This window comes from Amyelois transitella, chromosome 29 (assembly GCF_032362555.1).
Source record: "Amyelois transitella isolate CPQ chromosome 29, ilAmyTran1.1, whole genome shotgun sequence".
Classification (NCBI taxonomy): Eukaryota; Metazoa; Arthropoda; class Insecta; order Lepidoptera; family Pyralidae; genus Amyelois; species Amyelois transitella.
Genome location: NC_083532.1, coordinates 1,474,749 through 1,493,843, shown reverse-complemented (window position 1 = coordinate 1,493,843; position 19,095 = coordinate 1,474,749). Strand labels below are relative to the sequence as shown.

At 35.9% G+C, this 19,095-nt stretch overlaps 3 protein-coding genes across 3 annotated transcripts; all 3 read right to left on the bottom strand.

Annotated features, from left to right (window-relative positions):
- Nucleotides 1-7,231: 7,231 nt before the first annotated feature.
- On the bottom strand, nt 7,232-8,225 carry LOC106131105 (uncharacterized). Its single transcript, XM_013330097.2, has 2 exons — nt 8,137-8,225; nt 7,232-7,872 (listed from the first exon to the last, which is right to left on the bottom strand). The coding sequence occupies exons 1-2, from the start codon at nt 8,185-8,187 to the stop codon at nt 7,336-7,338; spliced, it is 588 nt and encodes a 195-aa protein (XP_013185551.2). The 5' UTR covers nt 8,188-8,225; the 3' UTR covers nt 7,232-7,335.
- A 1,481-nt stretch (nt 8,226-9,706) lies between these two features.
- On the bottom strand, nt 9,707-11,803 carry LOC132903751 (uncharacterized). The gene is made up of 4 exons (XM_060952720.1): nt 11,583-11,803; nt 11,194-11,363; nt 10,077-10,895; nt 9,707-9,990 (listed from the first exon to the last, which is right to left on the bottom strand). Exons 1-4 carry the CDS (start codon nt 11,713-11,715, stop codon nt 9,742-9,744), a joined length of 1,371 nt encoding a protein of 456 aa, XP_060808703.1. The 5' UTR covers nt 11,716-11,803; the 3' UTR covers nt 9,707-9,741.
- Nucleotides 11,804-14,883: 3,080 nt separating this feature from the next.
- On the bottom strand, nt 14,884-18,532 carry LOC106131189 (protein FAM136A-like). Its single transcript, XM_013330201.2, has 4 exons — nt 18,341-18,532; nt 17,848-17,967; nt 17,121-17,219; nt 14,884-16,706 (listed from the first exon to the last, which is right to left on the bottom strand). The coding sequence occupies exons 1-4, from the start codon at nt 18,425-18,427 to the stop codon at nt 16,569-16,571; spliced, it is 444 nt and encodes a 147-aa protein (XP_013185655.2). The 5' UTR covers nt 18,428-18,532; the 3' UTR covers nt 14,884-16,568.
- Between the last annotated feature and the right edge of the window lie 563 nt (nt 18,533-19,095).

The following is a 19,095-nucleotide window of genomic DNA, read 5'->3' as shown; positions in this document are numbered from 1 at the left end:
GTGATGAGCTTTGCAAAGCAAATTTGGCATTCTGGAGACTAGGTTGATATCCAACTAACGCCGCCATTACGAGTATGTCATCGAGTTGGAATCTAACTAACTGCGTAGGTCAGACGGGCGGGAGTCACTTCGGGTAAACACATAGCTAATTTTTACAAAATCAGAGCGTCGTCGGTGGTCGAATTGGTAAGGTGCCTGGTCAAAATGCGTGTTGCGCATAAAGGCACCGGTTCGAATCCCAAACCTGCACGTTCAGGCAACTGTATGTGTAACCATGATCTGTCTAGTACGGGTAATATCGTATACATATATGTACTCCTCCGAAACGGCTTGACCGATTTTCATGAAATTTTGTGAGCATATTGAGTAAAAACTAACATACTGTGCCGACCCCACGTAGAAAGTGGGAAAAGGTAACGACGAAGAAGAAGATTGTGTAGGTCTGAGAATCGGCCAACATCTATTTTTCATACCCCTCAGTGATAAGTAAAGATCGGAATAGATAGATTGAATTGGGGTCAATGAACTGAAACGTATATATTAATATGGACATGCCTCCGTCCGGTATTGCGGATTTGTAAATTATTAACATTCTTTCCGGAATTTTTACAAGTGGGATGAAGAATATATTAGTGGTAGCTGTTTTCCCCCGACTTCGTTCACGTAAATTGTAGTCCTATGTTACCCGCGGACAATGTAGTTTACTGTAAGTGTAAGTACTGAAATGGATTCCCGGAAAAGAGGCTTATCCATGTTATGCTTTCTATGGTAATTCATGATGCAAGTACATAAAATCAATCTACCTATTCCGATCTCTGGTGATAAGGGTTGTCCCCCTAACATTCTTTTTTAACTAGAAATATCTTAAAAATTAATTATATGGCACAACGTCTGTCGGGACAGCTGTATATATATGTACATTACATATATATATTTATATATTTATAAGGCAACCAATCACTATTTGAATATCGATTCCATCTTTAAGCCATGCAGCTGAACGTGGCTTTCGAGTCTTCAAAACAAGGCTCTGTCTATCCTGTCTAGTAGGTAACTTGATAACATTTTATAAGAAAATATAATGAGTGTCACATATAGTTATGGACAACGCAGGTTTTCAATTACCCGACCTTCCCGACCCGACAAGGTTTGAAGCGTCCTTGTTTTGAAGGATTCTATCCATATCTGAAACAAGCATTTTTTGCTTACTAGAGAGTCCTATCAATGTATCTTTGTACACTTTGTTGTAAAAGAAATAAACGAATTTTTATTTTTATTATTTAATTTTTTATTTTTATCCAAAGCCGGAGTGGTCTTGTAAAAGATTATATGGGTCGTGGCAACTTGGGATTCTTACAAACAAGCCATTTTTGTCTATATTTCCTGATGAAGAGAAGAGTTCCAAAGTGGAAATAAATTACTTTTTAAGTAAAAATTCTTCTCCATGGAAGTCGTAAAAGACGACTAAGAAATAGGCAAATAAACTTGAGATTCTTCTTGTGATGGGTTAGCAACTGTCTCTACTTGAATCTCAATTTCATTATATAGCCATACTTAGTAGGTACTTAACATGGCCTTTTGGTCTTTTTAAGACTGCTGTATGTAGGTATATTTTATTAGTAAATAAAATGATATATTAAATTTATTTTAATTTGCGCACAATTTTATTAATCAATAATTCTTAAATTCTAAAATAATTTAAATAAATATTCTTAATTTTTAATTCCCATTCAGCCAATCACACGCGTCGTGGTCTTCGAGATCGTGATTCCATTTTTGAATTTATCATCTTTATTAGCCTCCCTTGCAGCCATTAGACTTTTTATAGCGGATTCTTTCAAGATGTCCGCCAAGAAATGATTTTTGTGACGTTTAGCGGCCATATTGGTTTCCGCCCGCTGTTTTTGCAAGGCTGAAACGATAGTATTAATTTTCTCGGAAGAAATCGGCGTGTGTGTGAATTGTGATAAATTTATATTCATTTGGTTCGATTGTGGTACCGTTTTGAACGACTGCTGAGTATGTTGATGTATTTGAATTGCCTTTGGCTGTATCACTTGGGAATTGACAGTCTGAAAAAAAAAGAAGATACGTCATTATGCATACAGTGATTTTTTTTATAAAGTATCTATTATTTTTCCTAAAATTCTATAGTAACAGAAATATACTCAATTGAATTTTTGGAGAAATAATTTCTTAACTCGTAAGTACCTAGTTATTTATAAAAAAATTCTTACCGTTATGAAAATTATTTGTAAAACAAGACAACAGAATATTTTCAACATTTTCTTATTATTGTTGTACAATAACAATGTTATTATTTAATAATCACAATTGTAACTTATATTAGTAAAAGTAATCTATATCAATAACAAACACAAGATGGCATCTAATTATATACTGATTTTTATCATTTGAAATCGTAAATTATGTAATACTACTATTGAGAAATTTATTTTGCAATCTTAATGTATCGATTAAATTAGATACAATAATTATCTTTTTCTTGGAATTTTACAATACAGTAAAATGTTCTAATAGATAAGTACAGTTGGTAATATCACGTTCTTATTTTTTTACGGGGTACTTAGACTTTTTGGGAGACCACGTTCAGCTGAACAGCTTCATGACAGAACTATATGACGCCCGTTTGACAAAAAAGAGTTTTATATATACTAACTAGCTGTCGTCGTCTGTGCTGTGCCGTGTGGTTCCCAGCACCAATACAAAAAGAATAGGACCACTCCATCTCTTTCCCATGGATGTCGTAAAAGGCGACTAAGGGATAGGCTTACAAACTTGAGATTTTTTTTAGGCGATGGGCTAACTACCTATCACTATACGAATCTCTATTCTATCTTAAAGCCAAATAGCTCATCGTGGCCTATCAGTCCGCTCAAGACTGTTGGCTCTGTCTACCCCGCAAGGGATTTAGATGTGATTATATGTATGTAACTAGCTGTCCCAGTAAACGTTATTTTGCCATATGAATAATGTTTAGGTAATTTCTAGTTAAAAAAATTGTTTAGGGTGGACAACCCTTATCACTAAGGGGTATGAAAAATAGATGTTGGCCGATTCTCAGACCTACTCAATATGCTCACAAAATTTCATAAGAATCGGTCCAGCCGTTTCGTAGGAGTACGGGTACGAACATTGTGACACGAGAATTTTATATATAGTTACTCTTAGGTAGTTCGAGATTCGGGTATTAGTGAAAGGTTGCTAGCCCTTTGCCTTAGGAATCCCAAATTTAATGGCCTTTCCCTTGATCGACTTTACAATCTGCGTGGTAAGAGAAGCAACTGACACGCGCATTTTTTCTTCACTATGGGATGCTTATTTTTCTCTATATTTTAAGCATTTTAAGCCTTATAGGGAATTTAATCAAAAGGTTAACATTTTTATTTATAAATTATTTATTTATTAACTATTTATTAATATAACTTTTTTCATACACAAATCTTAATTAAGGTATCTATACTATAAGTAACTTGATAGTATGTATGTTTGTTTGTAACGCTGTAATAATGTGTTTGTAAATTTTCTTCCTTCTTGCGTTAGTCCTGGTAACATCCTCACCTCCCAAATGAGGAGTGCACAGTACGCCATTGACATCGTAGGTCAGGGTCTCAATACGAACAGTCCCGTCTGACCTCCGCAAACTTTGCAGGGCTGTTGTGACCAACCAATGTTGTGAAACCAAACGTTTTGACAATTAAGTATTAAGAGATATAAAGTATCCTATAATAATGAATAAAAATTTTTAATTTTGAATTTGAATTTGGTTGTTTGGGATACAACCCTGCAAAGTTTGCGGAGGAATTGGAGTTGAGTGTATGTTTATATTTCACGCAAAATCTACTGAACAGATTAGGCTGAAACTTTGGATAAATATAGCTTATCTGCCTATGTTTTTTACTCTCTCTTCTTGAGAATAAAAAAAGGCTACAATTCAATGTAAAATGTACTATCCTTGAGTTAATATCTCGTAACACAAGTCTAGAACTTACTGCAATCTGTGTAATCTGCCCCTTATATACTTATATTTATTTATTTATATCACACAACAAGTCGATTAACGAAATATTCGTATTGAAATAAGTAGTTCTACATTCATTCATGTTTTTAATGTAGACAATCTGCATTCATCCATGATTTAGATTTAAGAGATCTATATATGTAAATTGACGTCCGATGAAAATGTTACAGTGTAGTTTGTTCCACCGCTTCTTCTACACATGCGCTTTGGAAGCAGTAGTAGTTTTAATTAGATTTAAGTGATGTGACGTCAATAAGTGATACCGTGTATCCAATTTTGAAAATAAATCTATTTTATTCTGAATCTATTCTATTCCAAGTCTATCAAATGAAAGGTGGCGGTATAGGTTTACTAAAACATACGCTTTTACCAGCCAAAAATGGACTTAAATACGGATATGGACTTACAAATGGCGATAAAAGACCAGGTAGGGGAGAAAATGGACTAGCCAAGGGGGAGAATGAACTTGAAAATGACAAAAAAGGCGGTAATGGATTCGGCAGAAGCGTCGCTGGATTTGGCAGAAGCGGCGCTGGATTTGGCAGAAGCGGTGCTGGTTTTGGCAGAAGCGGCGCTGAATTTGGCAGAGGTGGCAATAGTGTAGTAAATTTTGGCAAAGGTGGTAATAAACTTGGCAGAGATGGCAATGAAGACGGGGATCCGAAGTAGCATTTGATGTTCTGCGTGTAGTATTCCAAGATTGGTGACTGGCCCATTGAATGCTGGAAACAAAGAAGTATTTAAAAAAATATGTTATCATAAATAAATAATCAACAACGTTTTATGCTTGTAGCACTGACAAATAAACATTTTGTCTCTAAGTCTACCTAATCTGATGTGTGCTACGTACTCCATATCTTTACCATTGATGTCGTAAAAGGCGACAAAGAGAAAGGCTAATTAGTTTGGGATTCTTCTGGTGGCGATGGGCTTATAACCTGTCAATATTTGAATCTCAATTCCATCGTAAAGCCATACCGCTAAACGTGGCCTTTCAGTCTTTTCAGACTGTTGGTTCTGTCTTCACCGCGAGGGATATAGACGTGATTATATGTTATCATCCTAGCAATTTTCGCTGTAGTCCTGTTTTTTTCAAGACAATTGCACTCACCTGAATAATTAAAACATTAATTAAAGCAACCAAATATGCCTTCATTTTTCAATATAATTACTGCCTATTTGATGATAAGTACGAAGCGAGGCTTAAATTTCTGCCTATTTATTAAAACCATTATCAATTTTTCGAAATTATGTCATTAGGGCAATCGATTTCTGTATGTATTTACATACAATGAATGAAGAAAGATTATTTCTTAAATTTTCTATTACCTTCTTCCTCCTGGCTTATTTAAGTCCCGGTTGCAACCTCGTCTCTCTGGAGAGGAGCCCGGGGTAAGCCTTTAACGATACAATTGAGATTCAAATAGTGACGGGTTACTAGCCCATCGCCTCAAAGAAGAATCCCAAGTTTATAAGCCTTTAGTCGCCTTATTCGACATCCATGGGAAAGATATGGAGTGATTCTATTATAAAGCGTCGGAAACCAGACACCACTTACTGACCAGCTGGTGTTTTTGCAAACCCTTGAGCATCTGAAAACGGAGTCTTATATAAAACTCATCTATTACTGACTGACTGACAAACTTGAAATTAGGCATGTAGGTTTCTGTGGTCTAACGGATCGATTCTCGCGGGAACGGGAATTAATCTTAAAAATATATATTATAAAAGATTTTTTGTTATACGCGGGCGTCCTCTTGCCTAAAATGTGCTATTAATAGCGTACATTTACTAGCACATATGAAATAAAATATTTCAATAATACCTATGTACCTACCTATTTCACGTATCTTGCAAAAGTATGTCAGTAAGTTACATAAAATACATAGGAAATGCGTAATTATTGCAAATATAGGGCGATATGTACAAACACAGATAAAACGGCCTACATATTATATGTCGCCTCCAATTTTGGACCATTACTTGTGAAAAAGACGTGCACAATGTTCAAAACTATCGTATTTGTGGCAGCGATGTCTGTGGTAAATATATACATACATACCTATAGTCACGCTTTTATCCCTAGTAGTAGACAGGGCCCTTGGAAATAATGATAGGAATTCGGCTGTTGGCTTAATGATAGAATTTTAATTCAAATAATGACACAGTTTATACCTACACTTATATATTTTAGAATAGTAGATATGTATATTTGTTTGAAAGTACCTTAAAAACTGGAAAAATTTTGGACCGACTGTAATGAAATTTAGCACAAATATAGACTAAATTCGCAGATAGCAATTTTAACCAAATTTTTCTCACAGATATTTTTACAAAAACAAACTTATTTTAATAAAGTGTAATTTTTCTTTTAGTGTAAAAAAGTGATCTCTGAATTACAGGTCAACAGCCAGATAATAGACCAACTCGTCATACCACCGATACCGTTGGCTCCAATAGCAACACCGTACATCCCCGCTTCTGCCGCGCCGGAGTTACTTCTGCCTGCGCCGCTTCTGAACCCATTTCTGCCGGTAGCGTCCCCTGTTTCTGCGCTAGCGAACCCGTTTTTGCCGTTGCCACCAGCGTGCCCTTGTAACTGCGGGTGCCAGTATTTAAAGAAAATACCTATACCACCGCCTTGTATTTAATTATTGAGAAATTTATTGTTATAGTCTGTTGTTGTTCTTATTAATTAATTGTTGTATGAATAAATGAAATGAGGTGAATAAATTCGTTTTTTAAATAAGTAGGTAATACAAATTTTTATTTGCATAATATGAATTCTACAATGTTTAAACTTATATAACAGATTGCAAATATGGTATTGTTTTTTACGACACATATGTATTAACGATGAGATAACAAAAGGGAATATACAGTATCATCTCTGTTAATATTGATGAATTGTGGGCATTGAAATGTACAATGTACGTACATACTCCCAAAACCTCCTGTAACATTAGTATTAATTACTTGCAATGTAACTTAAGCCATCGACAATTTAAATAAAATTTAATCAATGATACACAAAAATAATAAAGAATTAAGTAGTTTGCTACAAAGTTTGGTATTTAGTTCATTAAAAAGTCTAATGTTTTTCAGCTTTTCTCTTCATGCAAAGGCCCACACATATTATCTAAATCTTTAGCGGCAAACTATCAGGGTGAAATAAGAGGTTTAAAATAAATGAGGTTTAACATTTACTTAATCATTTAATTCCTATCAATCATCACAAATAACTTAAAAAAGAAAAACATAAATTATAATCAAACCATAAATTATTTATCTAACTACAACGACGGCGGTGGAATAGGTATTTTCCTCAAAAAGTGGCTCCTCACTTGAGTCGGATCTACAGGCGGAAGCAGGTTCGAAGTCGGCGGCGCAATGGCAGAAACAGGGGACGCGGCAGGCAGAAATGGGTTCACCAAAGGCACGGGGGAGTTTGGCAGAATTTGTCCGACATACGGCACATTTGACGCGTAAGGGTACACCCTCTCTTGTATAACTGGTCTGCTCGGATATTGGGCCACCTCTTGAAATTGCGGAACCGGTAGAACTTGCCGTGGTAAGTCTTGTACTATAACTGGGCTTGTTCTCGGTACAGCTACTTCTTGCAGTAAATTGAACACAGGGTTTGTGGGTACTTTATTGACTGCACCGGTTAGTTGTAATATTTGTTTAGCTCTTTCTGAGTTGGCCGGGTTTAAGATGTTTTGGAGAAGAGCACCCATAGGATTCGCTTTCGGTAGCACCGCAGGGAGGATCTCTGGGACCGCTGCGATTGCCAAAATGGCGATTATGATGACATGCCCCATTTTTACGTACTGTAATTGATTAAAAATTGTTTAAATTATTATTTAATTAACTTAATACAATATTTTATACCTATAAAGAATCTAAATAATCGAAAATAATATTACCTATAAAGAATCGGAAAATAAAAGTAAACTTAACAAAGTTTTCTTATAAATCACTTCATAAATACATACATATGGTCACGTCTATATCCCTTGCGGACTAGACAGAGCCTTGAAAAGACTGATAGGCCACATTCAGCTATTTGGCTTAATGATAGAACTTCAACTTACCGTTATTTTATCAGTGAGAACAAAATAATAAAAATATCTCCTTTTATTCATTCCTTATCAAGAACTTACTCAACGGATTAGATTAAAAGTTAATGCAATATTAAAATTGCCAACTAAAATTTATTTTTAAATCATGTACCTACTTAAATCAAAGTTTATTACAAAATATTATCTCTTATTAGTAATAGATTACTATATTAGTACATATTTTTTAATGCAGGTCACGTATTTATCATAATGCTGAATGGTTTTAAGAATTTTGCTGCAAGCGATGTATTTTCAATTTTGGTAAGAGCAAAAGGTATTGAAAACTATTATACTTAAATAACTTTTATTAATGAGAACCTCCTTCAATCGATATTCTCCTTTCATGAAGCCAGAAACTCTTGTGAGTGTAATAAACATCACGATCACGTCTATATCCCATAGCGGGGCAGACAGAGCCACCAGTCTTGAAAAGACTGATAAGGCCACGATCAGCTGTTTAGCTTAGTGATAGAATTGAGATTCAAACAGTGACAGGTTGCTAGCCCATCGCCTAAAAGCGGAATCCCAAGTTTATAAGCCTATCCCTTAGTCACCTTTTACGACATCCGTGGGAAAGAGCTGGAGTGGTCCTATTCTTTTTTTGTAATGGTGCCGGGAAACACTTTCATGAAAACCGCATCAAATTGTGTACAGCGGAACGCCAGCTATAATCGCGGACAAACATACATATAGCTTGGCAAAAAAGAGTATGGAAAAAATGAGGGCGCTGCCTGTCTTTATATGGCCACCCCATATAACCTGACCTAAACCGTTTTGATACTTGAGTAATTGATTTTATATAGAGAAAAAGAAGTCAACAGCGGAAGACCACGACGCTACTTAAAAAAACTTCCTTGAGCGTCACCGCCCATACTTTCTCATTGGGGTTCGCACACGACGCAACTAGTCACCAACCGGTTAGTAACTGATCCCGAGTGATGCGTCGTCGAGCCAGTCGCTGTCCTACTGGATACTCGAGTTTCAACGTTTTGTTTTGAAAATGAACGAGCAAAAATAGCAGAAGTTAGAAAAACGAAAGTAAAGTAAAGGAAGTATGCAGGGATCGTGGCAAGTGGAAAGAGGTAGTCCCTGCCTACCCCTCCGGAAAAGAGGCGTGATTTTATGTATGTATGTATGTTACAGAAACCTTACAATTTGAGTAGCGCCGTATGCGAAGTACAGTTTCTGATTGGTTTGTTATTGTAATTACTGACTAGTTCCCGTAACCTTTGAGTAGCTTCGTGTGCGAAGGGTCTGAGTCGACGACAACATGAAAAGGGTGTGAAAAGATTTCAGGGATGATAACACTCGCCTGTGTTACAGATGTTAATATGATAGCTGCGTCCCGGGGCTGCGTTCCCGTGAACATTTTGCAATACAAAGTACCCTATATGTTAGTCCAGGTCATATTCTACTCGTTTACCAAAATTCATAATAATCCATCCAGTAGTTTCTGTGTGAAAGAGTAATAAACACACATACACGTCCAAACTTCCTTACAAACTTTCGCATTTATAATGTAAGCAGGATTAAAAAATCTCAGTTGATTATCAGTGATTTTATTCAATCAGAATCAAATTATTCATCCACGTATTCTACACCTGAGAAGACAGCATCTTGGGTTGACGTTCCTGCTATGTCAGAATAACAGGATTCTGATGACTCTTCACTGCTGCTGTCATCATTTACAGGAATGACTAATTGCTCTATATCAGTGTATAAAGTTCTGCCTCTCTCAAAATACTCCTTTTCAATTTTCATAACATGTCTGCATGAATTTACCCAATTTTCCACAGAGATACTTTCAAATGCTTGCTGAGCTGCCATCTACAAAAAACATTTAGACGAAAATTAAAGCTAGTAATAATCAAACTCATAGTCTACTGAATAAAAGTTAATAAGAGAACCTTTACCTTTATATCAGTTGAGCACACATTATTTGATGCAATTTTATGCTTAGCGATCCCCCAAATTAATTCAATTGGGTTTAAATCGCAATGGTAAGGTGGAAGTCGTACCACTGTGTGACCATGTTCTCCTAAAATCTCATCTATTTCATAAAGAGGGGCCGGTTTATGGCGTTTTACTAATGTCAAAAGCTCCGGCTTGCGCAATGAGTCCTCAAACGGCACGCCATTATCTTCAAGCCATACTTTAATTTCGGCAACTTTAGTTGCGCTTGTTGGTGCCTTATTTAGTACTACTGAGTGGTAGGGCGCATTGTCCATGACTATTATACTAGCCTCAGTGAGATTTGGGATTAATTTATCTTTAACCCATTTCGTAAAATTGTAATGGTTCATTTCAGAGTGATAGTCCTCATTCTGATTATTTCCGCTGAAAATCAATAAGGCATTCGGAACAAATCCCTTCTCACTGCCAGCATGTACAATAATGTACCGCTTGCCTTTGCTCACATTTTCTTTTATTCCACTAACATCCATTGACTGCCAGCATTTTTTTAATTTATATGAGGCATGAACATAGCTCTCATCTAAATATATAATATTTTTTCTCAGTTCCTCTGGCAAATTTCTGTTATCTAAAATGATTTTAAGATATTTTTCTCTCTTGAGAGCTATGTCAGTTTTTTCTATCAGGGCTGACCTATCAGACTGGCATTTTTTATATTTAAAACCCAGTGAAAGTAATACTTTTCGCAGGTGTTCCCGACTTCCATCATAATTTAAATCTGCTTTAATAACAGGTAGCAGATTACGAAGAGTGGGCACCTAAAATAAAAAATACTTATTAAGATTTGGTTACAATATGTTATTTCTTGGGTATGTAAGTGGCCAACACTGGTGTCAGTTTTTTTAAGCTGCTGCGTATAGAAATCTGACTGACATGGCTTAACCACTGTCATCAATGATGACATCCGGCATAACAATATGTGAAAATTATTTAACTTAATTATTTACATTCGAAAATAACTTGGTCTATGTGTAATGCTCTCACACCGTACCAAGGGGCCAATTTCAATAATTTTATGAAAATGTTTATATAATATAATAAATAAAAAAAAATTACCTGTTTTTTCACCACATAGAAAAAATGAACCTTTTGTCTTATGGCTGACAAATCAAAATTGTCCAAAACCTTTTTTGGACGACCTTTTCTATGTTTTCCTGGTGTAGAAAACACGCCCTTATTTCTAGCACCTTCTTTTTCAATATTTCGGACAGTGTTTATACTAACACCTAAAAATAAAAATAATTGTGTGAAAAAAAAATTAATGATCAATCTTACGTTGTCCTAGTATACATGTCATTGCAAATTTGCAAAACATAACCTTCAAATAGCGTTGAAGTTAAAATCTATTTTTCACAATATCTTATGATCTTAGTACTTAAAATCATTAAAACAATGTTTTATTACTATATTCTATGACTAAATAATAATTACATATAAATAAATACCTGTCATTTCGGCTGTTCGTCTATAAACATCATCAATTGCATGAGTAATTTCTCCAGCTTCTTGTTCTGCCAAACAATGCAAGAACACTCTATGAATAACCTTTCTACCACTGCTCCGGATAGTTTTATTCATGTTTCTACATATATTTTACAAATTATTTACTTAAAAGTTTCAATTTCACCAAAATACAAAAACCAAAACGAATGTTCGACTTCGTATGTACTAGTTTATGACAGCAAAATAGTGTTGCCATTATTCACACTCTTTAGTACCACCTGTCACCGGTACAAACTCTTATTTGCCAAGCTGTACAATGGAGCAAACTGAGACAATTAATTTTTTTTGAAGGCGGTTAAGAACTTCAGTGTTCAAATGATGGCGATGTATCAATTAATTTCTGAGTAACATGCATTAATCTGATTGCTAATTAATGCTCTTGCGGCGAGGAAAACGCCGGGAGGATGATGATTGTTAATCACGTCTTTATCTCTTACGGGGCAGACAGATACATGGCTCGATACTGGAAACCCACATTCAGATAAATTTAAAGCCCATCGCTTAAAAGATAAGAAACTCAGGTATCTACACTTAAGTAGATATAAGGCTTTCTATTGATGGACTCTTAAAATATGTGTGAGAAAAGCTAGCTGTAGCATGAGACAAATAGGAGATGTTGTCTAGTTAAGCCATGAGACGTGATAATAATGCGACGTATTAAGATAATGCCGAAATACGTAAAATGACGAGCTGTCAACTAAACCCCTAAAAGTAACAAGAATACGACAGTCATATTTACATTCTACATATTTAACAAACATGCGTTCATGTGCGTTGCCGTGCCATTTGCGCCGTGTGGTTCCCGGCACCAAAAAAAAAAGAATAGGACTACTCCGTCTCTTTCCCAAGTATTTCGAAAAAGGTGACTAAAGGATTGACTTATAAACGTGGGATTTTTCTTTTGACTGACACTGTCACTGTTTGAATCTCAATTCTACCGTAAAACCAAGCTGAAATTCGGGCACGATCAGATCTTTAAGACTGTTGGCTCTGTCTAGCCCGCAAAACGTGAATATATATGTATTTAGGTACATACATTTTATAATTTACGCGTCCAATCAAAAAATTGTACAAATAAAACCAAACAATTCAACAAAGTAAATATATTTCAATACATAAAAAAATAATAATTAAATCACAAAAACGGGGGTTGAATCACGACCTGTCTCAAATACTTCGTGCACCCCAGCGCGGGGGGAAACGGGGGTAAAGTCGGGGCACACCCGCAAGGGGTCACCAGCGGGGATACGTATGCCCCGCACGAGCACAGGGGATCGCCGCACCCCCCACATCCCCCGCACACGTCGACTGACGGCGAGTAATAATACGCTGGTACATCCACTTTAGTCCCACAAGGCACGGGGCTTCCACAAGTGGGGGGCGAACATCCACATATGGAGCCGGTACACCCGCAGGCTGAATTTGAGCAGCTACAAGACGGTATACCTGACCCTGACAAGGCCAGCTCGACGGCTGTTGAAAAACTGTTGCAGGACCCACACGATGGTACTGACACGGGTGGAGAGTAGTAAGTGGGTATTTCTATTATTGGATTTGGACATGCACAAGTTGGTACATTACTGCAAAGCGGGACTTCTATAGGGGTTATGATTTCAGGGATTAGGGGAAATTTGCACCCACATTCGGGGAGTAGAGGTAGGTTTAGGGGATAATTGGCTAGGGGCAAATTTGCAAGGGGCAAGTTCGCAAGGGGTAGGTTGGGGCCACTTGACACGACGACGCTTTTCTTCAGAATTGAAGCATTCGTCTGGAACTATAAAGGAAACATTTACATACTATATCTCTTACGGGGTAGACAGAGGCATAAGTCTCGAAGACTGAAAGGACTGAAGTGACAGTTGCTAGCCCATCAGCCAGTCTATCCCTTAATCGCCTTTTACTACATCCATGGGAAAGGTATGGAGTGCTTCTATTTCTAAAGTGCCAGAAACCACACGGCACTGTGTAAAAACCTGACTCAACCAATCCAAGATTTTGGTCAACGCCGCACCATGAGCTTCTCTCCAGAGAGGTGAGGCTGGAACCGGGGGTAAGGTCAGGAGGAAGATGTGAATTAAAAGGTAGAAAGTTTAGTTTGACCCCACATAAAGTTCTCTGTCAGACCCAATGGTTGGCTGGTAGATAATGCTTCTAGCATTTAGTCCGCCAATTGTGCTATAGGTACATTTGTATTTTATGCAATGAAGTTTAAATATATAATTATTATGTTTTTTCAATTCTAAATAAAATAACTTACCACCAAAATTCCCAGCAGCGAAAATAAATACCACGAAATCATTTTGACTGACTAACCTACTTTCAAAATGTTGGTTCTTATATACCTACCTTGAGTTTTAACATACATCAGTTACAAATACATATTTCATTATTATAACTGATAGATATAATTGTATACGCAATTCGTTTTCCAGTTTCTTATAAAAAGGGTTATCAATACTATATATATACTATATGTATATATATATATATACATACATATACTAGCTGTCCCGGCAAACGTTGTTTTGCCATATAAACAATTTTAAAGTAATTTCTAGTTAAATGAAAGCCGTTTCAGAGGAGTACGGGAACGAACATTATGACACGAGAATTTTATATATAAGCAGATATCACTCTACGAAATTAACTTCACAATTTATCCTATAAGACGTGGAATGTCATCCCAAGTCTTTATAGGATATTTACTGAATTAACTTCTTGAAATATCACTTATATTAATTATTAAGAGTCTGGAGACGAATATAGGTCACACTTCATCCCGGTAAAACCTTTAGTTCCCTTGAGATTTGCGAAAAACCTGTTTTATTCCGTGGGTGCTGCTAATTACGTAATTTTTATTGTAGACATACATATGTACATATGGTCACGTCTATATCCCATGCGGAGTAAACAGAGCCAACAGTCTTGAAGACAAAATGGCCACGTTCAGCTATTTGGCTTAATGATAGAATTGAGATTCAAATAGTGACAGGTTGCTAGCCCATTGCCTTAAAGAAGAATCCCAAGTTTATAAGCCTATCTCTTAGTCGCCTTTTACGACATCCATGGGAAAGAGATGGAGTGGTCCTATTCTTTATTGTATTGGTGCCGGGAACCACACGGCACATTTTTATTGTAGATGTTGTTAAATTCGTCTGTTTTTCTGTTTTTGTACGTTGTGCTTAATTCACGCGGACGAAGCCGCGGGTTAAAGCTAGTAAGGTAGGTAATAAAACTAAAACATTATCTTTGATTCAACAATTGTAAATGCCTTTATTTCAGTCAACAAAGTAACAGTAAAAGTACTTATGTATATTAATTTACACAAAAAAAAGCATTTTTCATGGAGTGCGTACAGTTTATATGACATAACATATATATTGCATACAGATTATATATCTATACTAATATTATAAAGTTGAATAGTTTGTTTGTTTGTTTGAACGCGCTAATCTCAGGAACTACTGATTCAAATTAAAAAATTATTTTTGCGTTGAATAGAGCATTTATCGAGGGACGCTCAAGGCTTTATAACATCACGCTGCAACTAACAACGGACGAAGTCGCGGGCACAGCTAGTCAGTAATAATGAGGAATTCAAACAAACAAACTAACAAACTCTTCTGCTTTATAATATTAATATAGATTGTTATTCTCATGTGTACGGCATTGTTAGATGTTGTAAAGTTGTGAAACAATGATAACTTGGACGAGTTATACTATACATATATTAAATAAATAAATATCCGGGACAAATTAAACAGATTGAGTTAACCTCGAAGTAAGTTCGAGACTTGTGTTACGAGATACCAACTCAACGATACTATATTTTTATAATAAATACCTATTTATATAGATAAACATCCAAGACCCAGGCCAATCAGAAAAAGTTCTTTTCTCATCATGCCCTGGCCGGGATTCGAACCCGGGACCTCCGGTGTCACAGACAAGCGCACTACCGCTGCGCCACAGAGGCCGTCAAAAGTTATACAATATAATAATCTGCACGCACCTTGACAAACTAAAATTATGACCAAGTATTCTTATAAATTGAGCATGATGTTGCTCAAAATGTATAGAAAATCATTTATCCTACTATAATATTATAAATGCGAAAGTTTGTGAGTATGTCAAGATGTTTGTTACTCTTCCACGCAAAAACTACAAAACCGATTACGATGAAATTTATATGTACTTATGTAGGTAGCTGAAGACCCAGAATAACATATAGGCTTCCTTTTTATCCCAGAGTTCGCGGGGACAAAGTCGCGGGCGGCCTCTAGTAATCTTATAATTCCTTTTAACCTTGTCTAATTAACTCTTTTTTTTGTACTACTAGCAACCGAAAAAAGAGGCACATTATTTTTGCGTGAAAACGTTACAAATATATCATAGAAAACTCGCTTATAATGTTACTTCAAATAGTAAGTTCTACGTCAACCAATGTTGTGAAACCAAAAGATATGACAATTATACGTTATGTACAAAACGTACCACAATAATGAATACCTACAAATTTTAAATTTGAATCTGTAAATCATTATAATAGACTTTTACTACAAATCTTTCTACCGCATTTCAAAATGGCACCCTATTTAACAGATTATATGTAAGTTCGTATCAAACTACGAACTTAAATATAATCTGTTAAACAATACATTGTATATTTTATTCGTCGTTGAGTGCCGTGTGGTTCCCGGCACCAATAGAAAAATAATAGGATCCCATGGATGTCGTAAAAAGCGACTAAGGGATAGTCTTATTAATTATTCTTCTTTTAGGCGATGGGTTAGCAACCCGTCACTATTTGAATCTCAATTCTATCATTTAAGCCAAACAGCTGAACGTGGCCTATCAATCTCTTCAAGACTGTTCGCTCTGTCTACCCCGCTGAGGGATATAGATGTGATTACATATAAATGTATGTATTATTCGTCTTTAGCTGGCGGCGGCTTGCCGCTGGCCAGTACCTTCTTCATGGTCTTCATCATTGAAGGTATTAATGTCATGTGTTTATCAACGCACTTCACGGCGCACTTTTCAAACTCTATCGTGCATTTGTCGATCTGGAAATTGAGAATACGTGTTAAATTTTTATTTATTTACACGTACGAATACGTGTTTATTTAAATTCCGTATAGGTATATCAATTAGAATAAAAAAGAAAGTGGCGGAACAAACTACACTGCAGTTGCTACACTACAATTGCCGTGTGGCTACCGGGCACTTTGAGAGAATAGGAACACTCCATATCCTACCAATGGATGTCGTAAAAGCCTAAAGCCTTTCTCGATAAATGGTCTACTCAACACAAAAAGAATTTTTTAATATGAACCAGTAGTTCCTGAGATTAACGCGTTCAAACAAACAAACTCTTCAGCTTTATAATATTAATAGTATAGATTTGAGGACCTTGGAGTAGTGAGTCCAAGTTTGCTCTTAATTGAAGTAATTAGAGTAAACACAGCTAAAGTACTCACAGTGTCTTGACTCGGGTCCGCTCCGAGTCGGTCCCGGGCCGAGTCGTTGCAATCCATCACGCAACGCTGCAATCTATTTTGGAGGTGGTTTATTTCTCCCTGGAATTAAAAAGTATGTATGTAGTATCATATGATCATGTCTATATACTTAGGGGGGTAGACAGAGTCAGTCTTGAAAAACTGATAGGCCACGTTCATGCTGATAGGCTTAATGATAGAATTGGGATTCAAATTGTGACAGGTTGCTAGTCAATTGCCTAAAAGAAGAATAATTTATAAGCCTATCCCTTAGTCGCTTTTGACGACATCCATGGGATCCTATTATTTTTCTATTGGTACCAGGATGCTGAACGACGAATAAAACATACAATACTAGTGACAGGTTGCTTGCCAATTGCCTAAAAGAAATATCCCAAGTTTATAAGCCTATCTCTTAGTTGCCTTTACGACATCTGTGGGAAAGATGTCGGAGTGATTCTATCCTTTTTTTGATACTGGGAACCAAAAAAAAGAGTTATGAATGTGGATGAAACGAAAGAAGAATGCATGAAATTGAGGCAGCAAAAAAGGGACTTCCCAAATATGTGAATTCTTTGATTGAAAGAATGTATAACTCTCTTCTTCCTCCTGGCTTTAGTCCCGGTTGCATCCATAGTTTATGTTTCTTTTGACCTGACCTTTCGCTTATTCTAATTTGCTTTTTCAGATATCAAATACAATTATTTACCTGTACGTAATTGTTAGCCTGATTTAGCGGAGCCGTACAGTTCTCAATACATCCGTGAACTCTCTCTAAAGATGACTGCTGATCATCACAGCACCTTGCTGCACAACGATGCATATCACCCTGAAAAAATTATGAGAATTATTAATCATTTAGTTTTTCCATCAATGATTTTCGCGATTTATTTTTTCCTTCAAGGGTTTTTTAAAGTAAATGTTTCAGAGCTTAATATATTTAATTAACGATTTAAGATATTTATATTTAAATCGATACTCTTAGGTATAAGGCGATTGCATTTAGGTTATAAAAGTAAATAGGTTAGGTTGAGGTGTTATCTTTATCAACAAAAATAAGCATGTACGATTAAATTGTCATAATAACGGAATTAAAGGCTAATAAATTGGAAGTTTATTCCTATAATTTTCAGGAGATTTAAGATAGTATGTACAGTGAAATAGTCCAATTATTGCGTAAGACTTGTTGATTATAAACTTACTTGCATTTTTCTCAAATAACTCTTATCCAGTTCATTGACCAGATTAGTCATTTCTTGTTCTATCCTATATTTTTGCGCTTCAACCATTTTAACGGTTTCAAAACAGAAATTTATACAATAAATTTAAAATTCGCAGTGCGCTCAATAGCGATTCAGCGATTGAAAAAGTTTTACTATTTACACTTTGCTGACAGTAAGTGTCGGCCTGACAGTGACTAAATCTAAGCGTCATTTTTTGTTTGTTTGTATTGTTTGTAAACTCTTTATTGCACATAAAAATAAAAATTAACAAAATCAGAACAGTCATTGAATATAAAAGAATATGTACAATGGCGGACTTATCCCAATCGGGATTTCTTCCAGTCAACCAAAATAAAAAGGAAAATCAAAGTCAAAGAGGCAGCGCAGTTAAAAGCATTGAGGATGCGTTACAATAATCAATAAATTACAAACTAATTAATGATAAACATACATAAATAAAATATATATAAACATACATAAATATAAGTACACTCAAATGTTAGATGCATCAGAATACAGTCTTTTGATTAGTGTTTTAAAAGAACTTAGGTTAGGGGCAGATCTCGTATCTTGGGGAAGATCATTCCAAAGCTGAGCAGAACGTACACTAAAAGATAAACCATAAGTTCGAGAGGAATAAGGAGGAATAAGTAATTTGGGATCGTTATGAGACCGCAAACGACTATCCGTCTCACGGAATGAGAAATTATCATGAAGATAGTGGGGGAAAGAAG

Bases quoted from the DNA above. Each gene is read 5' to 3' on its own strand.
- LOC106131189 (XM_013330201.2), bottom strand. From the start codon at position 18,427: ATGGTTGAAGCGCAAAAATATAGGATAGAACAAGAAATGACTAATCTG. The intron at 17,220-17,847 runs GTAAATAATTGT...TTTTAATTCCAG, and splicing joins AGGCTAACAATTACGTACAG to GGAGAAATAAACCACCTCCA. The intron at 16,707-17,120 runs GTGAGTACTTTA...CTCAATTTCCAG, and splicing joins CGGACCCGAGTCAAGACACT to ATCGACAAATGCACGATAGA.
- LOC106131105 (XM_013330097.2), bottom strand. From the start codon at position 8,187: ATGAATAAAAGGAGATATTTTTATTATTTTGTTCTCACTGATAAAATA. The intron at 7,873-8,136 runs GTAAGTTGAAGT...AATCAATTACAG, and splicing joins TTCTCACTGATAAAATAACG to TACGTAAAAATGGGGCATGT.
- LOC132903751 (XM_060952720.1), bottom strand. From the start codon at position 11,715: ATGAATAAAACTATCCGGAGCAGTGGTAGAAAGGTTATTCATAGAGTG. The intron at 11,364-11,582 runs GTATTTATTTAT...TTTTATTTTTAG, and splicing joins ACGAACAGCCGAAATGACAG to GTGTTAGTATAAACACTGTC. The intron at 9,991-10,076 runs GTAAAGGTTCTC...TGTTTTTTGTAG, and splicing joins TGTGCTCAACTGATATAAAG to ATGGCAGCTCAGCAAGCATT.